General features: G+C 36.2%; 1 protein-coding gene across 3 annotated transcripts; it reads left to right on the top strand.

Annotated features, from left to right (window-relative positions):
* Positions 1–10: 10 nt before the first annotated feature.
* EIF2S3 (eukaryotic translation initiation factor 2 subunit gamma) lies at positions 11–18,746 on the top strand. 3 transcript variants are annotated; one of them, XM_026721312.2, is made up of 12 exons: positions 11–91; positions 2,322–2,385; positions 4,524–4,651; positions 4,763–4,884; positions 8,401–8,495; positions 9,624–9,782; positions 13,016–13,150; positions 14,308–14,402; positions 15,566–15,710; positions 16,539–16,708; positions 16,831–17,003; positions 18,270–18,746. In XM_026721312.2, the coding sequence occupies exons 1-12, from the start codon at positions 23–25 to the stop codon at positions 18,331–18,333; spliced, it is 1,419 nt and encodes a 472-aa protein (XP_026577097.1). In that variant the 5' UTR covers positions 11–22; the 3' UTR covers positions 18,334–18,746. The 3 variants fall into 3 exon arrangements, with proteins under 3 accessions (XP_026577097.1, XP_087794312.1, XP_087794313.1); XM_087938186.1 differs by having other exon boundaries at positions 4,524–4,664; positions 4,742–4,884; XM_087938187.1 differs by lacking the exon at positions 2,322–2,385 and having other exon boundaries at positions 4,524–4,664; positions 4,742–4,884.

Genomic DNA, 18,746 nt, shown 5'->3' with positions numbered 1-18,746 from the left:
TTCTAACTTTCTTTCAGGCAAGATGGCGGGGACTGAGGCGGGAGTGACACTGGGGCAGCCGCATCTTTCCCGGCAAGACCTGGCTACTTTGGTAAGAAGAGAATTCGGAGTGGGGAGGGTGCGTCATCTGAGTTTTGCAGTATTCCAACGGCTGCCCTACGCTATTTTTTGCCCGGTACTCGAAGGCTGGGTGATGGTCGGGAGTTCAGAAAATCCGCCTGGCATTGCTTGTCTTGCTTTTTGTTCCTATCAAAGGATAGTTAGAATGGGAAGGAAAGGCTTTATTGACCGGTGGGAAAGAAATCTCCCAAATATTCTGACGCTTTCGCCCCACTACATACAACGTTACTTCATTTAGTACGAAAGTACATAATGCCAGGCAGAATGATTTCCTATCCTTACAAGCTGGTTCCAATGAAAGAAACGTGATCTCTATCGATAACTGAATTCCGACGTTATATAATTGTGTTCAGAGAGAATGTTTCCCTCTCTTTCTGCTTCATTTTGTAGCGCAATCAATACAGGATAGAACAGAGAGAAGCTGAGTGCCCATTGCATACTGTACAGGCTATGCTTTACTTAACAAGTTATGTTCGATCAGGCTTGCATAAAAAGTCACATTATAAAGTTAGAATGGTAGTGCATTCCCAATCCACACCTGGCCTTAAGTATACAGGTAGTAGCTGTGATCTTCAGTGCTACTAATGATAGTTATGAAAAATTGTCAGCATAGAATGTTTTCATTTCATTTGAGAAATATATGCTTACAATATATGCATTTGACAATAATAAATTGGGTAAAAATGTTTCTTTGAGTAACAATGCATTAACTCATTACCCATTGCAACAAGAACATTTAAATAGCCTTATACTAAAATATATTCAAAAATCTATAATATTCCTATTATGAAATTCAATAAAATTGACAATAATAATTTGTTGAAATGACAAAGCTCATTCAGTGATATTTTATTTTGATTTATTAAATTTATAGACAGACCACCTCTCTGTTAGTGACTCTGGGCTGCCTATAATTTTAATAAATTAGTATTTTTATAATATGGATAGCCCTCAAGTTAAAACCATTAATTCACTTTTGAAGTTACAATGGTGCGGAAAGAAGAGATCTATGACCGGTTGTCAAAGTCTGGTAATACTTTATGATAAGTGGTTTGGAGTAATGAAAAAACAAATTTGGAAAGCACTGTTTCCTGATTAAAGGTAAAGGTTCCCTTCGCACATATGTGCTAGTCATTTTTGGCTCTAGGGGGCGGTGCTCATCTCTGTACAAAGCTGAAGAGCCAGCACTGTCCGAAGATGTCTCCATGGTCATGTGGCCGGCATGACTAAATGCTGAAGCTGCATAGAGCGCTGTTACCTTCCCACCAAAGTGGTCCCTATTTTTCTACTTGCATTTTTATGTGCTTTCAAACTGCTAGGTTGGCAGAAGCTGGGACAAGTAACGGGAGCTCACTCCGTTATGTGGTACTAGGGATTCGAACCGCTGAACTGCTGACCTTTCTGATCGACAAGCTCAGCATCTTAGCTACTGAGCCACTGCGTCCCTGTTTCCTGATTAACCACATATAATTTTCTCAAAAGTTGCTAACAACTCTGAAATCCCATTCTTTATGTCTTGAATTATAGTATTTTCCCATCTCCTAAGGATATGTTTTTTGCTATTATTAGAGCACAAAAGCCACCTTTGTTCTGAACATATTAAATTGCAAAAAGTTGGCATTATTCAATATACACATGGTATCTTTAAAAACAATTTTCTCAATATTTCTGTCAATGTATAAATTTTTTACAATGCCATTGTAAAATTCATCCTTAATGGAAGATTATAGATGTTGTCCAGTAGATATGAAAAACAATATTTTGATAAATTCATTTTTAAACCACAGGACATCAATTTGAGAACTTTGTATTGTGCGCAAGCTTTATAGCTAATCATCAGTTGTATATAGGATAATTAGAAGATAAAATAAAATGTTTTATGGCATGAACAGCTAGTGAATAGTCAATTTATATAACTACTTTTTAAGCATTATTTCAGGCCACATTTAAAACTATCTCATCACTCTAAAAACAGTGGAGGGAAAAGTGATGTATTAGAATTCAGTTTTATTTAGTTGCAAATTAATCTTAAACTATGTGTAGAATTCATAGTAGAGCAAGTATCTAAAGTACAATTTTACTTGAATAGTAAAATCTGGACTTGAGATTTCTCCGTTTTTATATTGTGGAAACAAAAAAACCCTATATGCATTTTGGGATCTTTAATGCTTTGGAATTCACTAATAATCTGTTATTTGCAGGATGTTACGAAATTAACACCTCTGTCACCAGAAGTGATCAGTAGACAAGCTACAATTAATATAGGTAAGAATATAACAAATTATAACTAGAAGTTGGTGACTGGCATTAACTGCATGCTATTCACAGTGCAATGCTTCAATAGGAGCTGTTAGAAAATACTATATGTTTTTTTTTTATTCATTTGTTTATGAACCTAAAATGTGAGCCTGTAAGACATAAGTGCTTGGGTAGATACTCTGGAGGCCTGGCAGCATAAGAGCATAGAGATGGGAGAAATGTTTAGACTGAACAGTGAAAATACAGATGTAGATAGAGACAAGGATCCAAGAGAGGAGTATGGGAGGCAAACTAAAAAATGAATAAGAATTGAAGTATTAAAATGGAAAAGAGATGATGGATAGAAAGGAATTTTTCCCCTTTTTAATGTAATGATTGACTGATTAAAAACTAGAATAGAGGTAGAAATAAGAATACATGCTCTTATATAAAAGTAATAGCTAGATGGAAAGATTAGAGATTGAAAGATGGTATTATTAAGTATGTTTAAATAATATGGTGATCGGCACTAAAATGGCGCATTGAAACATTGAATAATTAAGTAATAAAGGACTATTATCTTAATATAAACATATATATTAACACTTATGATTAGTAATGGTGACCTGACTAGAAGCCAGAATAGAGGTAGAAATAAAAAATAGGGGGAATATTAGCACATGTATTTTTTATAAAATAGAACAAAAGTAATAACTAGAGGGAAAGATTAGAGGTTGAAAGATGGCATTACTATGTAAGTTCAAATAATATTGTGATTGGCATTCAAATGGAACATTGAAATATTTAATAATTACTTAAAAAAACATCTATATTAATACTAGGATTTCTTAAGTTTGATTAATGTAACAAATATTATTAATATTGTTGCCACTTGTCCCAAAATGAATAATACTCAGATGCCACACTGTTCATGTATTGATGCTGATGTCTATTTTAAAAATAAAAATCTGAAAAAAATGATATAAGTGCATATACGTAACTCTGCAGGTATACTCTGTATTGTTTAGTTGGTTCACAAATCATAATTCCACTGTTTTAATCAGTTCTAATCTGAGTTGATATATGTATCTGTGAGTAGAGATTAGAAAATTTTGAAACTTCTTTTTTCTAGGATGTATAATGCTTTATGGCTTGACTATTCAGTTTCTTTAATTTACCACCTAAATAGTCTGAATTTGTTTTAATTTGTAAGTCCTAAATGGGTACCATCAACACCCCATTCTATACCTTTCTGGTACTTTCTTTGAACTTCTTTCTAAGAAATGTCTTAGTCCGTGTGTGTGTGTGTGTGTGTGTGTGTGTGTGTGTGTGTGAAGGAGAGGGAGAGGATGAATAAATTCATCTCATTCCATGTTATGTTCTAGTTAATCTTGCTACACTGAAAATAATTCAATTACATAGAGTACAGTCTGCATGGGAAGGAAGGTTAGAATTCAACAGATCATCTTAGAATTCAAAACATCATCATAGAACTGATAGTGCTTCAAGTATATTTAAAAGGTTAACTGTAAATAAACATATTGCTGACAGTATTAAATCAGGCCACCAGTTTATGGGATGCGGTGGCTCAGTGGCTAAGATGCTGAGCTTGTCAATTAGAAAGGTCGGCAGTTCAGTGGTTTGAATCCCTAGCACCGCGTAACAAAGTGAGCTTGTCCCAGCTTCTGTTACTTGTCCCATCTTCTGCCAACCTAGCAGTTTGAAAGCACATAAAAATGCAAGTAGAAAAATAGGGACCACTTTGGTGGGAAGGTAACAGCGCTCTATGCACCTTCAGCGTTTAGTCATGCCGGTCACGTGACCACGAAGATGTCTTTGGACAGCACTGATTCTTCGGCTTAGAAGAGATGAGCACTGTCCCTAGAGCCAGAAACGACTAGCATGTATGTGCAGGGGAACCTTTATCTTACCAGTTTATGTTGCTCACTGAAATATTTTTCCATGAATGCACGTAATCCAGGCAGTGTTTTGTGTCATTTCAGTTCTGTTGTCCATTATAATACAAGAAAAATGAGTTTTTCATAAATACTTGGAGATAACATTAATATATTCAATATTTAAACAGATGTTGGAGATTATATAATTCATTCACTTCTTAGGCAATTTTTATGAAATTCATAACAAATTTTGCTTTTAAAATCTAGGTACAATTGGCCATGTAGCTCATGGAAAATCAACAGTAGTAAAAGCCATTTCTGGAGTTCACACAGTCAGATTCAAAAATGAACTGGAAAGAAATATCACTATCAAACTTGGCTATGCCAACGCTAAGGTTTGTCACCACTGTACGTCTAATCAAATTATAAGTTTTTATTTGAATCATAATCTTGTTTTATCTAAACTCGGCTGATTGCTAGTAAAGACTTATTGTCTTTCTCTGCAGATTTACAAGCTTGATGATCCAAATTGTTCCCGACCAGAATGTTACCGATCCTGTGGGAGCAGTACACCTGATGAATTCCCTACAGATATTCCTGGGACCAAAGGGAATTTTAAACTAGTCAGGTGACAAATTCAACGTGATTTGTTTTTATACATAAATTTTGTGTGAAATTATATGTAAGTAAAGCAGGTAGAGTTAAACTTTGATTTCACTGGAAAACTTTTTTTTTTCAAAACTTTTCAAAACCTTTTGCTGATTATTATAATCCTTCAAACTGAACACAAATATAATTTCAGAATGATTGTATCATATAGGAATAATGAGAAATATGAAATTAACATTTAATGACTATAATGTATTTAATCATATAATATTCCAACACACTGCAGGAGTGAAATAGGACAAAAAATATTTTGCTGCTGGTTTTCATTTGTACTCAGTGTCCAATGCAGCCTTTTTAAATTTCAGTCTTATTAGTTGTTTTTAGTGATTAGAAATGGAATCAGTATGTTGATTAACTGAACATTTCCATAAATTCTATTGTGCTTTATTTATAATTATGTTATATATCTCAAGTCATTAATGTTTATATTTCAAACAAAACATATAATAGAAAAAAAGTAAAATATAATCTTTATATATTCCCTACCCTAGGCCAGTGATGGCAAACCTTTTAGAGACTGAGTCCCAAACTGCAACCCAAAACCCACTTATCTCAAAGTGCCAAGATGGCAATTTAACCTGAATAATGAAGTTTTACTACCTAAAATAATGATAAATAATGCAGAGTTCAGCTAATTGTTCTAAGAAAAACGTAATAAATGCACTTTTATGCCCCTTCATTTTTTTCTGCTTTTGAAATATTATGTTTTGCAACAATAAAATAAAACTTTTGTAATATCATTTCTCTCTTTTCCTCCCCTTCTCTTTACCCCCTCTTTTTCTCCTTCTTTCCCCCTTCTCTTTCCCTCCCTCTTCCCCCTCTCTTTTTCTCTCTTTCTCTTTCCCTCCCCCCTCTCTTTACCCCCTCTTCTCTCTCTTTCCCTCCTTCTCTGTTTCTCTCTGTTTTTCTTTCTTTCCATCCCTCTCTTTATATCTCTTTCTCCATCCTATCTCTTTCTCTTCCCTCCCTTTCTCCCTCCCCCTATCTATCTATTTATCTATATATCTATCCGTGCTCTCCTGTCCAGCTTCACATGTCCTGTGAATCCAACTACTTGGGCTGTGAAGGGGGAGTGGAGGCAGGGTCTCCAACTTTTTGGACCCCAGGGACCACCAAATTCATAATTTTAAATCCCATGGACCACTAATATGAATCCAGCATGCCACTCGCTGAAGCGCCTGGACTTCCACTGACAGGATGGGGTCCTTCGGGCACTTAGCTTGGCTACCTGTTTCTGCAACCTTAAATACTCAAGGAGACATTTGGACCAGTTTCCCACAGAAAACAAAACACTGGAATCTCTCATCTCTCTCTTTCCATCCCCCCCTCTATCTCCCTTTCTCTCCCCCCCACTCTTCCCCCCTCTCTCTCTCTCTCCCTCTTTCTCTCTCTGTGTGTGTGTATTGTCTCTCTTTCCCTCTCCCCCTCTCTCTTTCTTTCTCCCTTCCTCCCCCTCTCTCTGTGTCTTGTCTCTCTCTTTCCCTCTTTTCTCTTCCCCCCGCTCTGTCCCTGGGAGATGGGGGAGAACCTCTGAACTGGTGCCAGGTGGTGGGAATCTGATGTCCAGAGGCTGAGGAGTCATGTGCTGAAGACCAAATGCTGGGGGGGAGGTGAGGCAATCCTGCAGTCTCCCTAGCAAACCCGTGCCGTGGCTGGTGGCTCCTGCCTTCTGTCTCAGGGCATCAAGGAGGCTGAGCAGCAGCGGGAAGAGCACGGACCTCCTGAGCTGCAGGAAGCTGCTGCCAGCAATGCCCTCAGGTGAAGATGTTGTGAGGGGAGGCTTGACCCCTCCCCTCAGGAGCCACAAAGTGCTCACCATCCCTCTGGCACCCGCCAAGCCTCCTCCTTCCTACTGGGCGTTTGAGCGCTTCTGGCGAGGAAGAGGAGCACGGTGGGAGGAGGCTTGGCAGATGCCAGAGAGGCGGCGAGCGCTTTGCGGCTCCTTGCAGGCTAGGAAACACCTGGGTAGGGCTCCGATGCCATGATCTCCCACATGTTACCCTCCCTCCCCACGCTCATAAGTCCATCCACTGCCAGTATCACCCCTGTTGCAGACACGGTGCACTGCGGACTACCAAATCTCAAGGATTTGAGATTCTACCAATTCTCAAGGACCACCAGTGGTCCGTGGACCACTGGTTGGCACCTCTGTGTTAGAGAGCCACACAAAATAAGGCAACTCCAACCTGGATCCTGTTGGGAGACCCCACCTTCCCTCTCCCTCTCTCCCCCTGCGGCAGGGGCCTGGGAAGCCTGAGTGCAGCTCCCTGCTCAAAGGTGACCAGCAAGCAAATAAATGTGGTGCTCTGGCTGGGAGACAGCAGCATGGAGCCCCACCTCTGGCCAGCGAGAGCGGAACAGGCAGGGCGCGCACCTTCCCTGCTGCTGTGCTGGTGCTGGCCGGGAGGGACACTTGAGCTGAATTTTTGGAGCTGCGCTCATAGTTTGCAAACAGGCTTGGGAGACCCCAGCTCGTTTGGTTCGCATCAGCACGGGATAGGAACGCAGAAGGCATTGAGGGTTGGGAACACAGAAGGCAGAGAAAAACCATGCCTCTCGGCATTCAGCCCTCAAAGACTCCTTTGGGTGACTTTTTCTGTTTTTGAAACATTGCGTTTAGCAACAATAAAAAAAGAAAAACTTTTGTAATATTATTTCTCTTTCTCCCTCTCTCCCTCTGTTTTTTTCTCTCTCTCTCTTCCCTGTGGGGAGGGAGGAAAGGAACCCATTACTGGTGCTGTGTGGTGGGAATCTGACGTCCGTAGGCTAATGAGCTCAGGAGCAGCGCGCCAAAGCTCACCAACACAGGCAGCTCTGCAGGAAAAGAAATTGCTTTTTTTTGCCGAGCTGAGCTGACGCAGGGTTACATTGTAGCTCTGTGTCACAATGGGCTTCAGGAGGAGGGCAGGACCCTGTCTCCTCCATCGTGAAGCGCATGAGTGAAAAAGTTCACTCAATCAAATACAACTTTGCGAGTTCTTTTTATTTCGTGAGAAGTTGGAATAGATTGAGTGAAACGTGATGAAGAAACACGATTGGAGCTGGGTTGGGGAGACCATGCGCGTGCCCACAGAGAGGGATCTGCATGGCACGTGTGACATAGGTTTGCCATCACAGTCCTGGGAAGAATACAAATCTGTTTTATTTAAGCTCATCAAATATGTTAATATTTGGCACAGGAAATAATATATGGCACAGGAAAAACAGGCATGTATATCATACACACATGCACATATGCACAAAACATACATGGTGCAATATGTTATTTAAAAGCAATGAAATTAATACAATTTTTTAAAAATTTAAATCTATTAGAATTTTGTAATCTCTCAAGAAAGATACATCTTTTTTCACATTTACTATAATATATACAAATTCATGATTTTTACATTTCTACACCTAATAACTAATATAATTCTTTTGCGAGGAAATATTTTTTGTGGTAATTCCTTTTTATCCTTTCCTTATATTATAGACATGTCTCTTTCGTGGATTGTCCTGGCCATGACATTTTGATGGCTACTATGTTGAATGGAGCAGCTGTCATGGATGCAGCTTTACTGTTAATAGGTAATTATTAGTAGGACTTAGATATTGCAATAGACCCATGGCATTATTGTGACTAAGTAATTTTACTGTTAATATTATGCTTGCAAGTTACATTATATCATGTTATGCTGGAGAAGGCAAAACTCTGGAGGGATTTTATTGATAGATATATGCATTCCTAAAAATATAGTGGAAAGTAGCTATTGGGACAAAGAGTGCAGGGAAATGAATGACCACCAGTAGAGAAAGGTAAGTGATTCTCATTTCATCCTCATTATTTTTCTTAGCAATGACTGAGAAGTTTTAAACACTGCTGTGTCAGCATCAAACATATTGCCTGATTGAATTTAATAAGGTTTTGAAGCAAGTTAATATATTATGTACTATTTTCTCTGCTGGAAATATAGGTAGTTTCTACATATAAACCTATCTTCCAATTAACTGTCATTCCTGAACAAGAAAAGGCAAAGAGAATGGTGTCAGGGGTATGCATTTAGATCATGGAGAGCTGCACACCTCATTCAAACAAAGGGAAGTATAGGCTTCTGGAGTCACATTCTGTGCATGCTGATTACTTGTTCTGCTCTCAGTCTCCTGAAATAAGGATAGGGAGTTTCTCCTCTGCTGAGTTATAGAATAGACATAAAATTAGTGGCTGACATTAGCAGACACTAAAGTAGGCTTCCTGCTATCTCTGCTTTAGAAAGGAAGAAAGTGAAATTCACAGCAGTGTGAAATAAATAGAAATCCTTTGCCAGATCTCTTCCTAGATACTGCACTGAATAGTTTATAGTTAATGCATTCAGGCAACCTCACATCTAATACATTTTCTCTTTTTTGTCACATATGCATATGTATGTTAGCATTGAAATATAGGGGTTTACAGAGATAAGATTGTGCTAGTGTTAATATTGCTGCAAGGATACATTTCCCAGATTACATAATCAATTAGAGACACAAACGTCACATCCTTGTAAACAAACTATATTTATTACATGAAATTCACATGTACAGCTTCACTCTCAGGTGTTCTAATTATTCCTAACTATAATTTACAGGAAGATTCGTATCCTGTATTTTAACCTTTTTATTAAGAAGTCGATCAGTGTTCTGTATTCTGTTGTAAACATTGTTTTTCTGTTATTTCAGCTGGCAATGAATCATGTCCTCAACCTCAGACTTCAGAACACTTAGCTGCTATTGAAATTATGAAACTGAAACACATTCTAATTTTACAGAATAAAATTGATTTGGTCAAAGAGAGCCAAGCCAAAGAACAGTATGAACAAATCCTAGCATTTGTGCAAGGTGAGTTTCCAGGTCAAAATTAAGAAGTCTCTCTTGTTTACTACAAGCCAACTTTTTGTCTGGCCTTACAAACAGCTCATTTTCACAGTTATTGCCATATCAAATCTGTCAAACTAATTTTGCAAATTTTAGTAAATTTAATCCAAGATCAGAACTCCCAAGCAAGCAAGCAAAAAGTGACTAAAGGTTAAATGGGGAAATTCAGTAAAGAAACCAAGTCAAACTCCATGAAATTCTTCATAGCAGGGACCTTGACAAAGTGAGAGTCAAACCAAACCCTCATATATCAAGATTGCACCAATAATTTAGACTTGCTCCTTGTTCCTTAAAAGATCTTAATCTAGAAGAATAGTAATGGGTTCAGCAAGAGGTTCTTTTTCATGGTTACATATTTTTATTTATTAAATTGGGTTTGTTAAAAATAGATCATGCCAAACCAATCTTATTTCATTCTTCAACATAATGACTAAATTAGTAGACCAGTGAAATAGTATGGACATAATATACATAGACTTCAGCAAGGCATTCGACAAAGTAAACCATAACCTACTTCTTAATAAGCTAGAAAAAGGTGGAATAGATAGCTCCACCACTAGATGGACTCACAATTGGCTGACAAACATACTCAACAAGTAGTCCTTAATGGGTCTACATCTACATGGGGGGAAGTAAGCAGTGGAATACCACAAGGTTCCATCATAGGCCCAGTGCTCTTCAATATCTTCATAAATGACTTAGATGAGGGAATAGAAGGGGAACTTACCAAATTTGTGGATGATACTAAGCTGGCAGGAAAAGCTAATACCATACATCAGGGTTCTGCAACCTTAAACACTCAAAGAGCCATTTGGACCTGTTTCCCACAGAAAATAAAACACCAAGAGCCACAAAACCCTTTTGACTTCTAAAATGAAGATATCACTGCATATATCGTTTTTTAACCTTTATGCTATGTATAAAAAATAACTATAGTGGGATTCAAGTAATTTAACAACTGGTGTGACTGGGTGGGCGTGACCAATTCAACATCACTGCCACCCAGTCACATGACACACATACCCAGACACGCCTACCCAGCCAATCATTAGGACAGAGAACCGGTTGTGAAATTATTTGCCCCACCTCACCACTTCTGGCCCTTGGTGGTGCTGGACGCATCTCGATTGCTCAGGGAGATGCACGACCTGCTCTCCGCCCCAAGACAGTGGCCTGACCCTTGGCCAGCGCTGCTGTTGCTGCCAGGAGCGAGTGGGGCAGGGTCTCATTGTGGCCAGACGAGGAATAATGAATGGAAAGTGAACAAGGAGAGATTCAACCTAGAAATTAGGATAAATTTTCTAACAATAAGAATCAAATCAGTGGAACAGCTTGACTTTGGAGGTTGTGGGAGCTTCATCACTGAAGGCTTTCAAGAAGAGATTGGACTGCCATTTGTCAGAAATGGTATAGGGTCTCCTGCTTAGGCAGAGAATTGGACTGGATGACCTACAAGGTCCTTTCCAACTCTGTTAATCTGATTAAATAGATAGATGTTTGTAGCCACCTAGATAAATGTACATAGTCACCCAACTTACAAATAGGTGACTCTGCAGTTTACAAAATGATGTGATGGAATGTGTGGATAACCTTAGTGAATGAGGGGCAGAGATGCTGCCTAGGAAATAATCAGATGAGTCCCAAATGTGTTTTTTCCAAAAGGCAACTGGACTCACTTAGTTTTTTCTTTGAAAACATTTCGCTTTTCATCCAAGAAGCTTCTTCAGTTTTAAATGAAGAAAGTAGAATTGAAGAAGCTTCTTGGACGAGAAGCAAAACATTTTCAAAGGAAAAAAAAAATCACCCAGTTGCCTTTTGGAGAAAACTCTTGGGACAACCATTAGCTGTATGATTGAGAATCTCCATAGACAATCAGATGAGAGATGGAAGAGTCTCCAGTGGTTGGATAGAAAGAAACTTTAAGATTAGTCCTAATTGATCAGATGTTTAAAAGGGACAAGAGGAAGTTTGTACCTTCAATCATGCAAGATTCTGTTACTGTTAACTTATAGTAAAGTAGAATTGCTTATTTACTTGTGCTTCTTGTCTGACTTATCTAGGAATGTTATCATAACAAACTGTAGTACTTCTAGTAGTTTGGTTGAGCATTAACTCTAATCCAGTCACTTTTCATTTGCAGTGGAACATTTAAATGTTGAACCAACAAATACATGAAGAATAGAGACAGGCAATTCCATTTGTTTGCAACAGTACTGTCTGTGTAGAATTTGTAACTGGTGTTGGTACATATTACAATTATACTCTTGTCTGAAATTTTAAAGATTTTCTATATTTTCTATTTGTAATAGCCTGTATCTGTTAAAAGTAGAATATTTATCCAGTTGATTTCAAGTCATTGTAGATTGCTTATCTCTAAGTATTGTATATTGTTGCTGTCTTTTGCTTATCTGTTCTCATGCAAAATTATAGACTCAGATTTTGCACTAAATACTCTTGCATTCTAATAACAAAAAATAGTAAAGAACATTAATCTGAATGACATTCCATTTGTTTCTTGGTCTTTTCTTAAATTTTTTTATTGTAAGGGATTATCAAACATTGGTGAAAGAAAAGATGAGGATGAGTTTTTATCCTTTTAATCATCAGACCAGCTTTTGTTTGTTTTTTTCTTATATAAAACTCTTTCATTAAATTCAGGAAGCAGAGGAATATACATATATTTCCTAGCAGAAAATAATCCTGAAAATGCCCGATTACTTTTAGACAAGAAGAAGCCAGAAAAGCCATTTTTATGATTAGAAAATAATCTTTTTGCTGATTACTCAGAGGAGGAATTTGGGTGTTGGCTAATAGTAACTACTACTTCAAATTGAAGACCAGTAGATGAACTGAAAATAAATTTATGCTTCAACAGAAAGGAGCATTTTTTCACTACAAATTCTTTCCTATCCTTAATTGTGACATGAAGAGCTCTTTGAAGCATAAAAATCAAATTACTTTGGACCTTGAATCTTTGCCATTCATCCTCAAACATTATTTTTTGAGGAATAGAATTAATTCATTGAAAATTATTACTTCCAAACCAGCTTTTCTTTAGCAAACCATTCTGTTAGTGAATCTGTATGGTTTCTTTTTTCTTCTTCTCCAAAACATATGTATTTTGTAAATATATTTTTGTTCTGGAGTTTCCAATATGTTAATCATAATAGATATTACATATGTGACTGTTGAAATAGGTACAGTTGCAGAAGGAGCTCCAATTATTCCAATCTCAGCACAGCTAAAATACAACATTGAAGTTGTTTGTGAATACATTGTAAAGAAAATTCCAGTGCCTTTAAGGGACTTCACATCAGAACCAAGGCTTATTGGTAAGTCTATTTGAATCACTCTTCGATTCTATGTAGAAAATACACTAACACAGGAATTTGGTTAATGATGTGATTACTGTAGTCATTGGTACTACTGTTAACCTAGTATCTTTTCTACATAGACCTTATAGGAAATATTTTGATATGACAAATTTAGCTCAAATTTGACAATGCTATATATCATTAATTCTAGGTGAAAGTGATATGTTGTGTGATTAGAATCCAGCAGACACACATTTAGATGAATTGGAACACATTAAAATAGTGTATTTATGTAACATATTTTATAACTTCATAATGATGTAAATTTCTGTGCCCTCTTAATGGAGTGATGGTAAGAATAGTCATAAGAAACCTCACTGATTTCATATGGCCAGTATTATTGATTTGAGAATTGCAACATTTAACAGGTTATAAGTAGAACTCATTTTGTATGGATAATAGACTTTTTTGTCAAATCAAGAGCAGTTTGGTTCATAATCATGAGGTCCTTATTCAAGAAAACTGAACAGATGGCTCCCATAAACTGATTTTGACATTCCAATTTGTAAATTACATGTCTTGAAAGTTTCTGTTTAAGAGAAATTAATGAAATTAATTAGGGCATCCGTCAGAATCCTGACACTGATATTGTTTTGTGCTCCTAGAATTAGTAACTTTTTTTGAATTGAACCTTGTCAGATATATTTTTGTAAGTGAGTAAAATGTCTAGAAATTTATTTCTAGACATGCAATGTTTGTTTCAAGGGTTTGTAATAATGTCACATCTACCACATGAAGATCAATCAAGAAACTGATTTGAGGAAGCAGTCATATATATTTTTAGTTTCTTTATAATTATTTTTAATTAAATAATCTTACCATCTTATCGTATCATGAGGATCCAGATAGTTGGGGGCAATATTCTGACTCTGTAAACTGCTCAGAGATGGCTGTAAACCACTTAGAGAGGGCTGTAAATCACTGTGAAGTGGTATATAAGTCTAGGTGCTATTGCTATTGCTATCTTCCAAAAAGAAATATGGAGCCAACAATATACACCAAATCAGTGGCTTAATGAAGTATTAGATCCAGAGTGTGATTAATCGATAAATATATTATGGTATTAAATGTTTAAAGTTTTTTGCAAGCTGAACTTAATGGAATATTCTTTTCAGTTATTAGATCCTTTGATGTTAATAAGCCTGGATGTGAAGTTGATGACTTGAAGGGAGGTGTAGCTGGTGGTAGCATTCTTAAAGGTGTATTAAAGGTAATGTTTCTTTTCAATGCTGATTAACAGGCGGTTATTGTTTTATGTTAATGATAGAATTGTATGTATTCTTCCACCTATTCCTTTTGCATATGTGGAAGTTGAGGCATTCTCCAGAACTTGTTTGGGGAACATGAAGACTAGATTAAAACTAAATCCTGTTGGATGAATCAAAGTCCATAAATTTAGATATAATACTAGTATAAATTGATGTTTATGACAGTAACTGTCCCAAGCCATGTGTGTGCATGCATGCGCATGCACACACACATACACAAGTGGTTTTGTTTTTTACTAAATGAGGATTGCAAACAAAGGTGCTTGCAATATAAAGACAAGTTCCCACTCCTGTCCCCCTCAAGTTCAACAAGTTTGGCTTAGAAATGTTCCAAATCAAAGCAGCATGCAAAAAAGTAGTGAAGCAAAGTCCAAGGGTCAAAGCTTGTGGTCAGTATGTCCAGGCTCAAAATCAGGGTTGTAAAATTTTGCAAGTCAAGCTACAAGGAATGAGAGTTAACAGGCAGTTGTCAGTTGAGAGCTCTATTGCCTGTTCTACACTCTTTGCAGCCCACCAAACTGATGTGTTGGGAGGGAGTGGTAATTCCACACACCCATTTTCAGAAAGCTAAGGCAACTGTGAATGCTATGTTTTGTTTTGCCTTACTTCTTTTGCCTAATTCACATGGAAGTCCATTTGGTGGTGCTAGAGCTGGCTGCTTATCATCAGTCAGCATTTCTGAAGTTCACTTTGGTTCTGGTTGCTCATCATTAGTTCCCTCCTGTGAATCTGAGAATGGAATTAGCCCAAGAATAGAATCAATGACATTGTTTCAAGGTCTTTGTTGTGATCTATGGAATGGTTGGTGTTTTCTTTGGAACAATGATCTCTATGCCATACTCTCCATTATTTATCTTATCTCCTTAATTTCTATGATGCTTATGTAAAACGGTGATTGGGGGGGGGGGAAGCACTCCCATTGCTTCTGAAACTAATCATGAGTGTATCTAGACACATTATATAGAAAACCAGTGTTCTACATAAATCTGTACAAACCATAGCTATAGTGAACTGATATAGACAATTGGCTATAAAATCCATTAACAATGCACTATATAGAAATTGATGTGCATTAACCTACCTTTCTAATATCTTTTATTATTAGGTTGGCCAGGAACTTGAGGTGAGACCTGGCATTGTCTCAAAGGATAGTGAAGGAAAACTTATGTGCAAGCCTATTTTCTCCAAAATCGTATCTCTGTTTGCAGAACATAATGATTTGCAATATGCTGCACCAGGAGGCCTTATTGGTATGTCTGTTTTATATTTATATTTAAGAGATCATGGAGAACATGGAAGATAAGACTTGGCTATGAATATACAGTTTCAGGAAGTTTTTATGCAACAACTATAAATGTTTGTATACTTTTTAAAACAATATTAAAGTAGTTATAGTATTATATGTGCATTATGTACATATAAAGTAATTCAAGTTAAAATTGAATACTTTTCAGTTTCATTTAATAAGTTTCATTTATAGCACAACACAAGGTGATAGAATGAAGATCTATAAACAATAGAGGAATACATAAGATTTTTTTTTTAATTTTAGCTCATTCACCAATGGCTCTTGGTTGAAGGGGAGAGAAAACTATAACTCTTACAACACTTGTTTGTTTTTCTATGTAGATGATTTAGGAGTCTATATCCCTGGTAGTGATGCTTTTACTGTCAGCTGTGTCCTTACTAACTCACTTTTACCCCTCAGAATGTGTTTTGAACAACTTAGTGTCTTTTAAATCATCTAGAATTCAACAAATGGTATAATATTCATTTATTAATACATATTTCTATAATATTACAAATAAAAGTATAAAAGAGTGATAAAAGAAACTTTGGAAAAGTGAAAGCTTATATGTGGCCTAAATAGCAGAATCTATTTTTGGCAAATTCATTTGAATTATTAAACTGTTCTTACAAGATCCAGGAAAAAGAAAAGAATCCATTGGAATGGCCACCTAATCAATTTAAATAAATAAATACTACCCTAAAAGCACTGAATAGTGTCCGGTGATTTAAAAGTAATTTAACAATTGAAAATCTGTGGCTTTTAAAAAATAAAAGTATTTCGTTATTAGGTGTTGGTACCAAGATTGATCCAACTTTGTGCCGAGCTGATCGAATGGTAGGGCAAGTTTTAGGTGCAGTTGAAGCACTACCTGAAATATTCACAGAACTTGAAATTTCCTACTTCTTGTTGAGGCGACTATTGGGTGTCCGTACTGAAGGGGACAAGAAAGCTGCCAAGGTTAGTTAAATTATTTCTGGTGAATCTGGATATTCTGTAAATTTCTGTATTTTAAAAGGGATGCTTCAAATTTAAAATGGTACAAATTGCACGTCTTTAAAATTCTTAACTACTTGTTCTAGGTGCAAAAATTATCTAAAAATGAAGTACTTATGGTAAACATAGGATCTCTTTCAACTGGAGGACGGGTCAGTGCAGTAAAAGCTGATCTGGGGAAAATAGTGCTAACTAATCCTGTATGCACTGAAGTAGGAGAAAAAATTGCCCTTAGTCGAAGAGTTGAGAAACACTGGCGGTAAGTTGATTTGAAATAAAACATAATGTATCACTTTAATACATTTTAAGCTAAACACAAATTATTGGATGAATCTAGCAGAAAAAGCAGAAAATATAAAATTGGTATCTATTCTACTGGGTGTAATCCATGATACTTAATACTAATTAATAACTTGTTGGACCTGACATAATGTTTCAAAGAACACTAAACACTATGTTTTAAAATGCTGGTAAATAGATATTCCTTTCCAGCCTACCCAATAGTTTTCCATTTATACTTACATCCTACCATTCTATAGAGGTTGAGAGTGTTTGTTGAGAGTTGCCTCAAACCACTAGATGGGCGGCAAATGTAATAATAGATAATAAAATAAATTCCTCCATAAATTTTTCAGATAACTTTTGTATTTTTGCAAACCCTTGTGTTCCCTGATGTGTCTTCCTATGCATAAATGTAATATTTTAACAACGTAAAAACCACTATTTAGAGATTGCAATTTGTATTTATAATGGTAAAAATTCTAAGTTCAATAAAATAGTATTATAGTAGTAATTTCAGTTATTGGAATGTCACACACCTCTAAGGATTGTTGTTGCTTGTGTTGATGTTTCTTATCAAATATAATAAAATGTCAAAAATGCTAAATAAATTGGACACAGGTAGTCTGGTTGAAGACTGCCCTGTTTAGCAACTGCTGAAAATCATAATAGAACTGAAAAAGTAAGTTTATAGTTGGTCCTCAAACTTATGATAGATGCAGAATTCCAAGGTCATATGATCACAATTCAGACATTTGGTAAACAGAATCTATTTTTGATAACCTCTGTCTTCTACAGTCACATAATCACAATTTGTGACCTTCATGGGTAGCTTTTGATGAAGTCAATGGGGAAAGTGACTGTAATTGCAACTCACAGTCATGTGATGTGCTTAATGATTGCACGTGATTTGTTTAACTACATCAGAAATTACATAAGTCAAGCATGGTCATTCACATATTTCACTTAACTACTGTGTTGCTACCAGTTCCAATTCTCATGTGAGAATTTACTTGTATACAGTGATGTACAAACATTTCATATTGGAGCAATTAGACTTTTTGTTTTTGTTTTTTTCTGATAATGGCCAATCCCAGCATTCCAAAAGTGATTCATGAATTATCTGGATGGGAAATGTTTACTAATGTTTGCATAATGTTATCTTATATATTGTATTTAGAGGATTTTCTTCTAATTTATTTTTGATGCCTCAAAGTTCTTCTAATCTGCTCTTCTTGTTTTCTAGTTTAATTGGATGGGGACAAATTAGAAGAGGAGTGACAATCAAGCCTACTGTGGATGATGATTGAAAGTAAAAAAGCAATTCTTCAAATTGTAAAAAAATGATGGTGTTTCCATATAGTTGGAATGCATTTTAGTGAGGAAGCTGTTGCAAAGATAATGTCCATATTGTATTGAAAATCAAATCTCTCACTGACATGGCAGTCTTGACAGTATCTGCAATAAATTAAACAAATTAGCAAAGATGGATCAAATTCTCCAGTATTTCGCAAAAACTAAATTTGTTTTATGTTTATGTCAGTTTTTAGAGACTGTGTGGGGCTGACAATTTGATTTTAAACAATGTAACTCAAGACCCCATAATCTGATTTGGAATTTTGCAAATTGCTTGTTTTTTCATTTAACTCTTATAGGTAACAAAAAATTGAAATGTTTGTCAATGAAACAAATTTCAATAAATAAACTTTTCTTGGAAGATGAA

The sequence above is a fragment of the Pseudonaja textilis genome, chromosome 8 (genome assembly GCF_049901715.1).
Source record: "Pseudonaja textilis isolate UNSWEBS1 chromosome 8, rPseTex1.2, whole genome shotgun sequence".
Classification (NCBI taxonomy): Eukaryota; Metazoa; Chordata; class Lepidosauria; order Squamata; family Elapidae; genus Pseudonaja; species Pseudonaja textilis.
Note: the sequence above shows the minus strand (reverse complement) of the source record. Positions and strands in the feature narration are given on the sequence as shown.

Excerpts from the sequence above, each read along its gene's own strand:
- EIF2S3 (XM_026721312.2), top strand. The coding sequence starts at position 23 with ATGGCGGGGACTGAGGCGGGAGTGACACTGGGGCAGCCGCATCTTTCC. Across the intron at positions 92-2,321 it reads GGCAAGACCTGGCTACTTTG|GATGTTACGAAATTAACACC; the intron begins GTAAGAAGAGAA and ends TGTTATTTGCAG. Across the intron at positions 16,709-16,830 it reads GGGACAAGAAAGCTGCCAAG|GTGCAAAAATTATCTAAAAA; the intron begins GTTAGTTAAATT and ends TACTTGTTCTAG.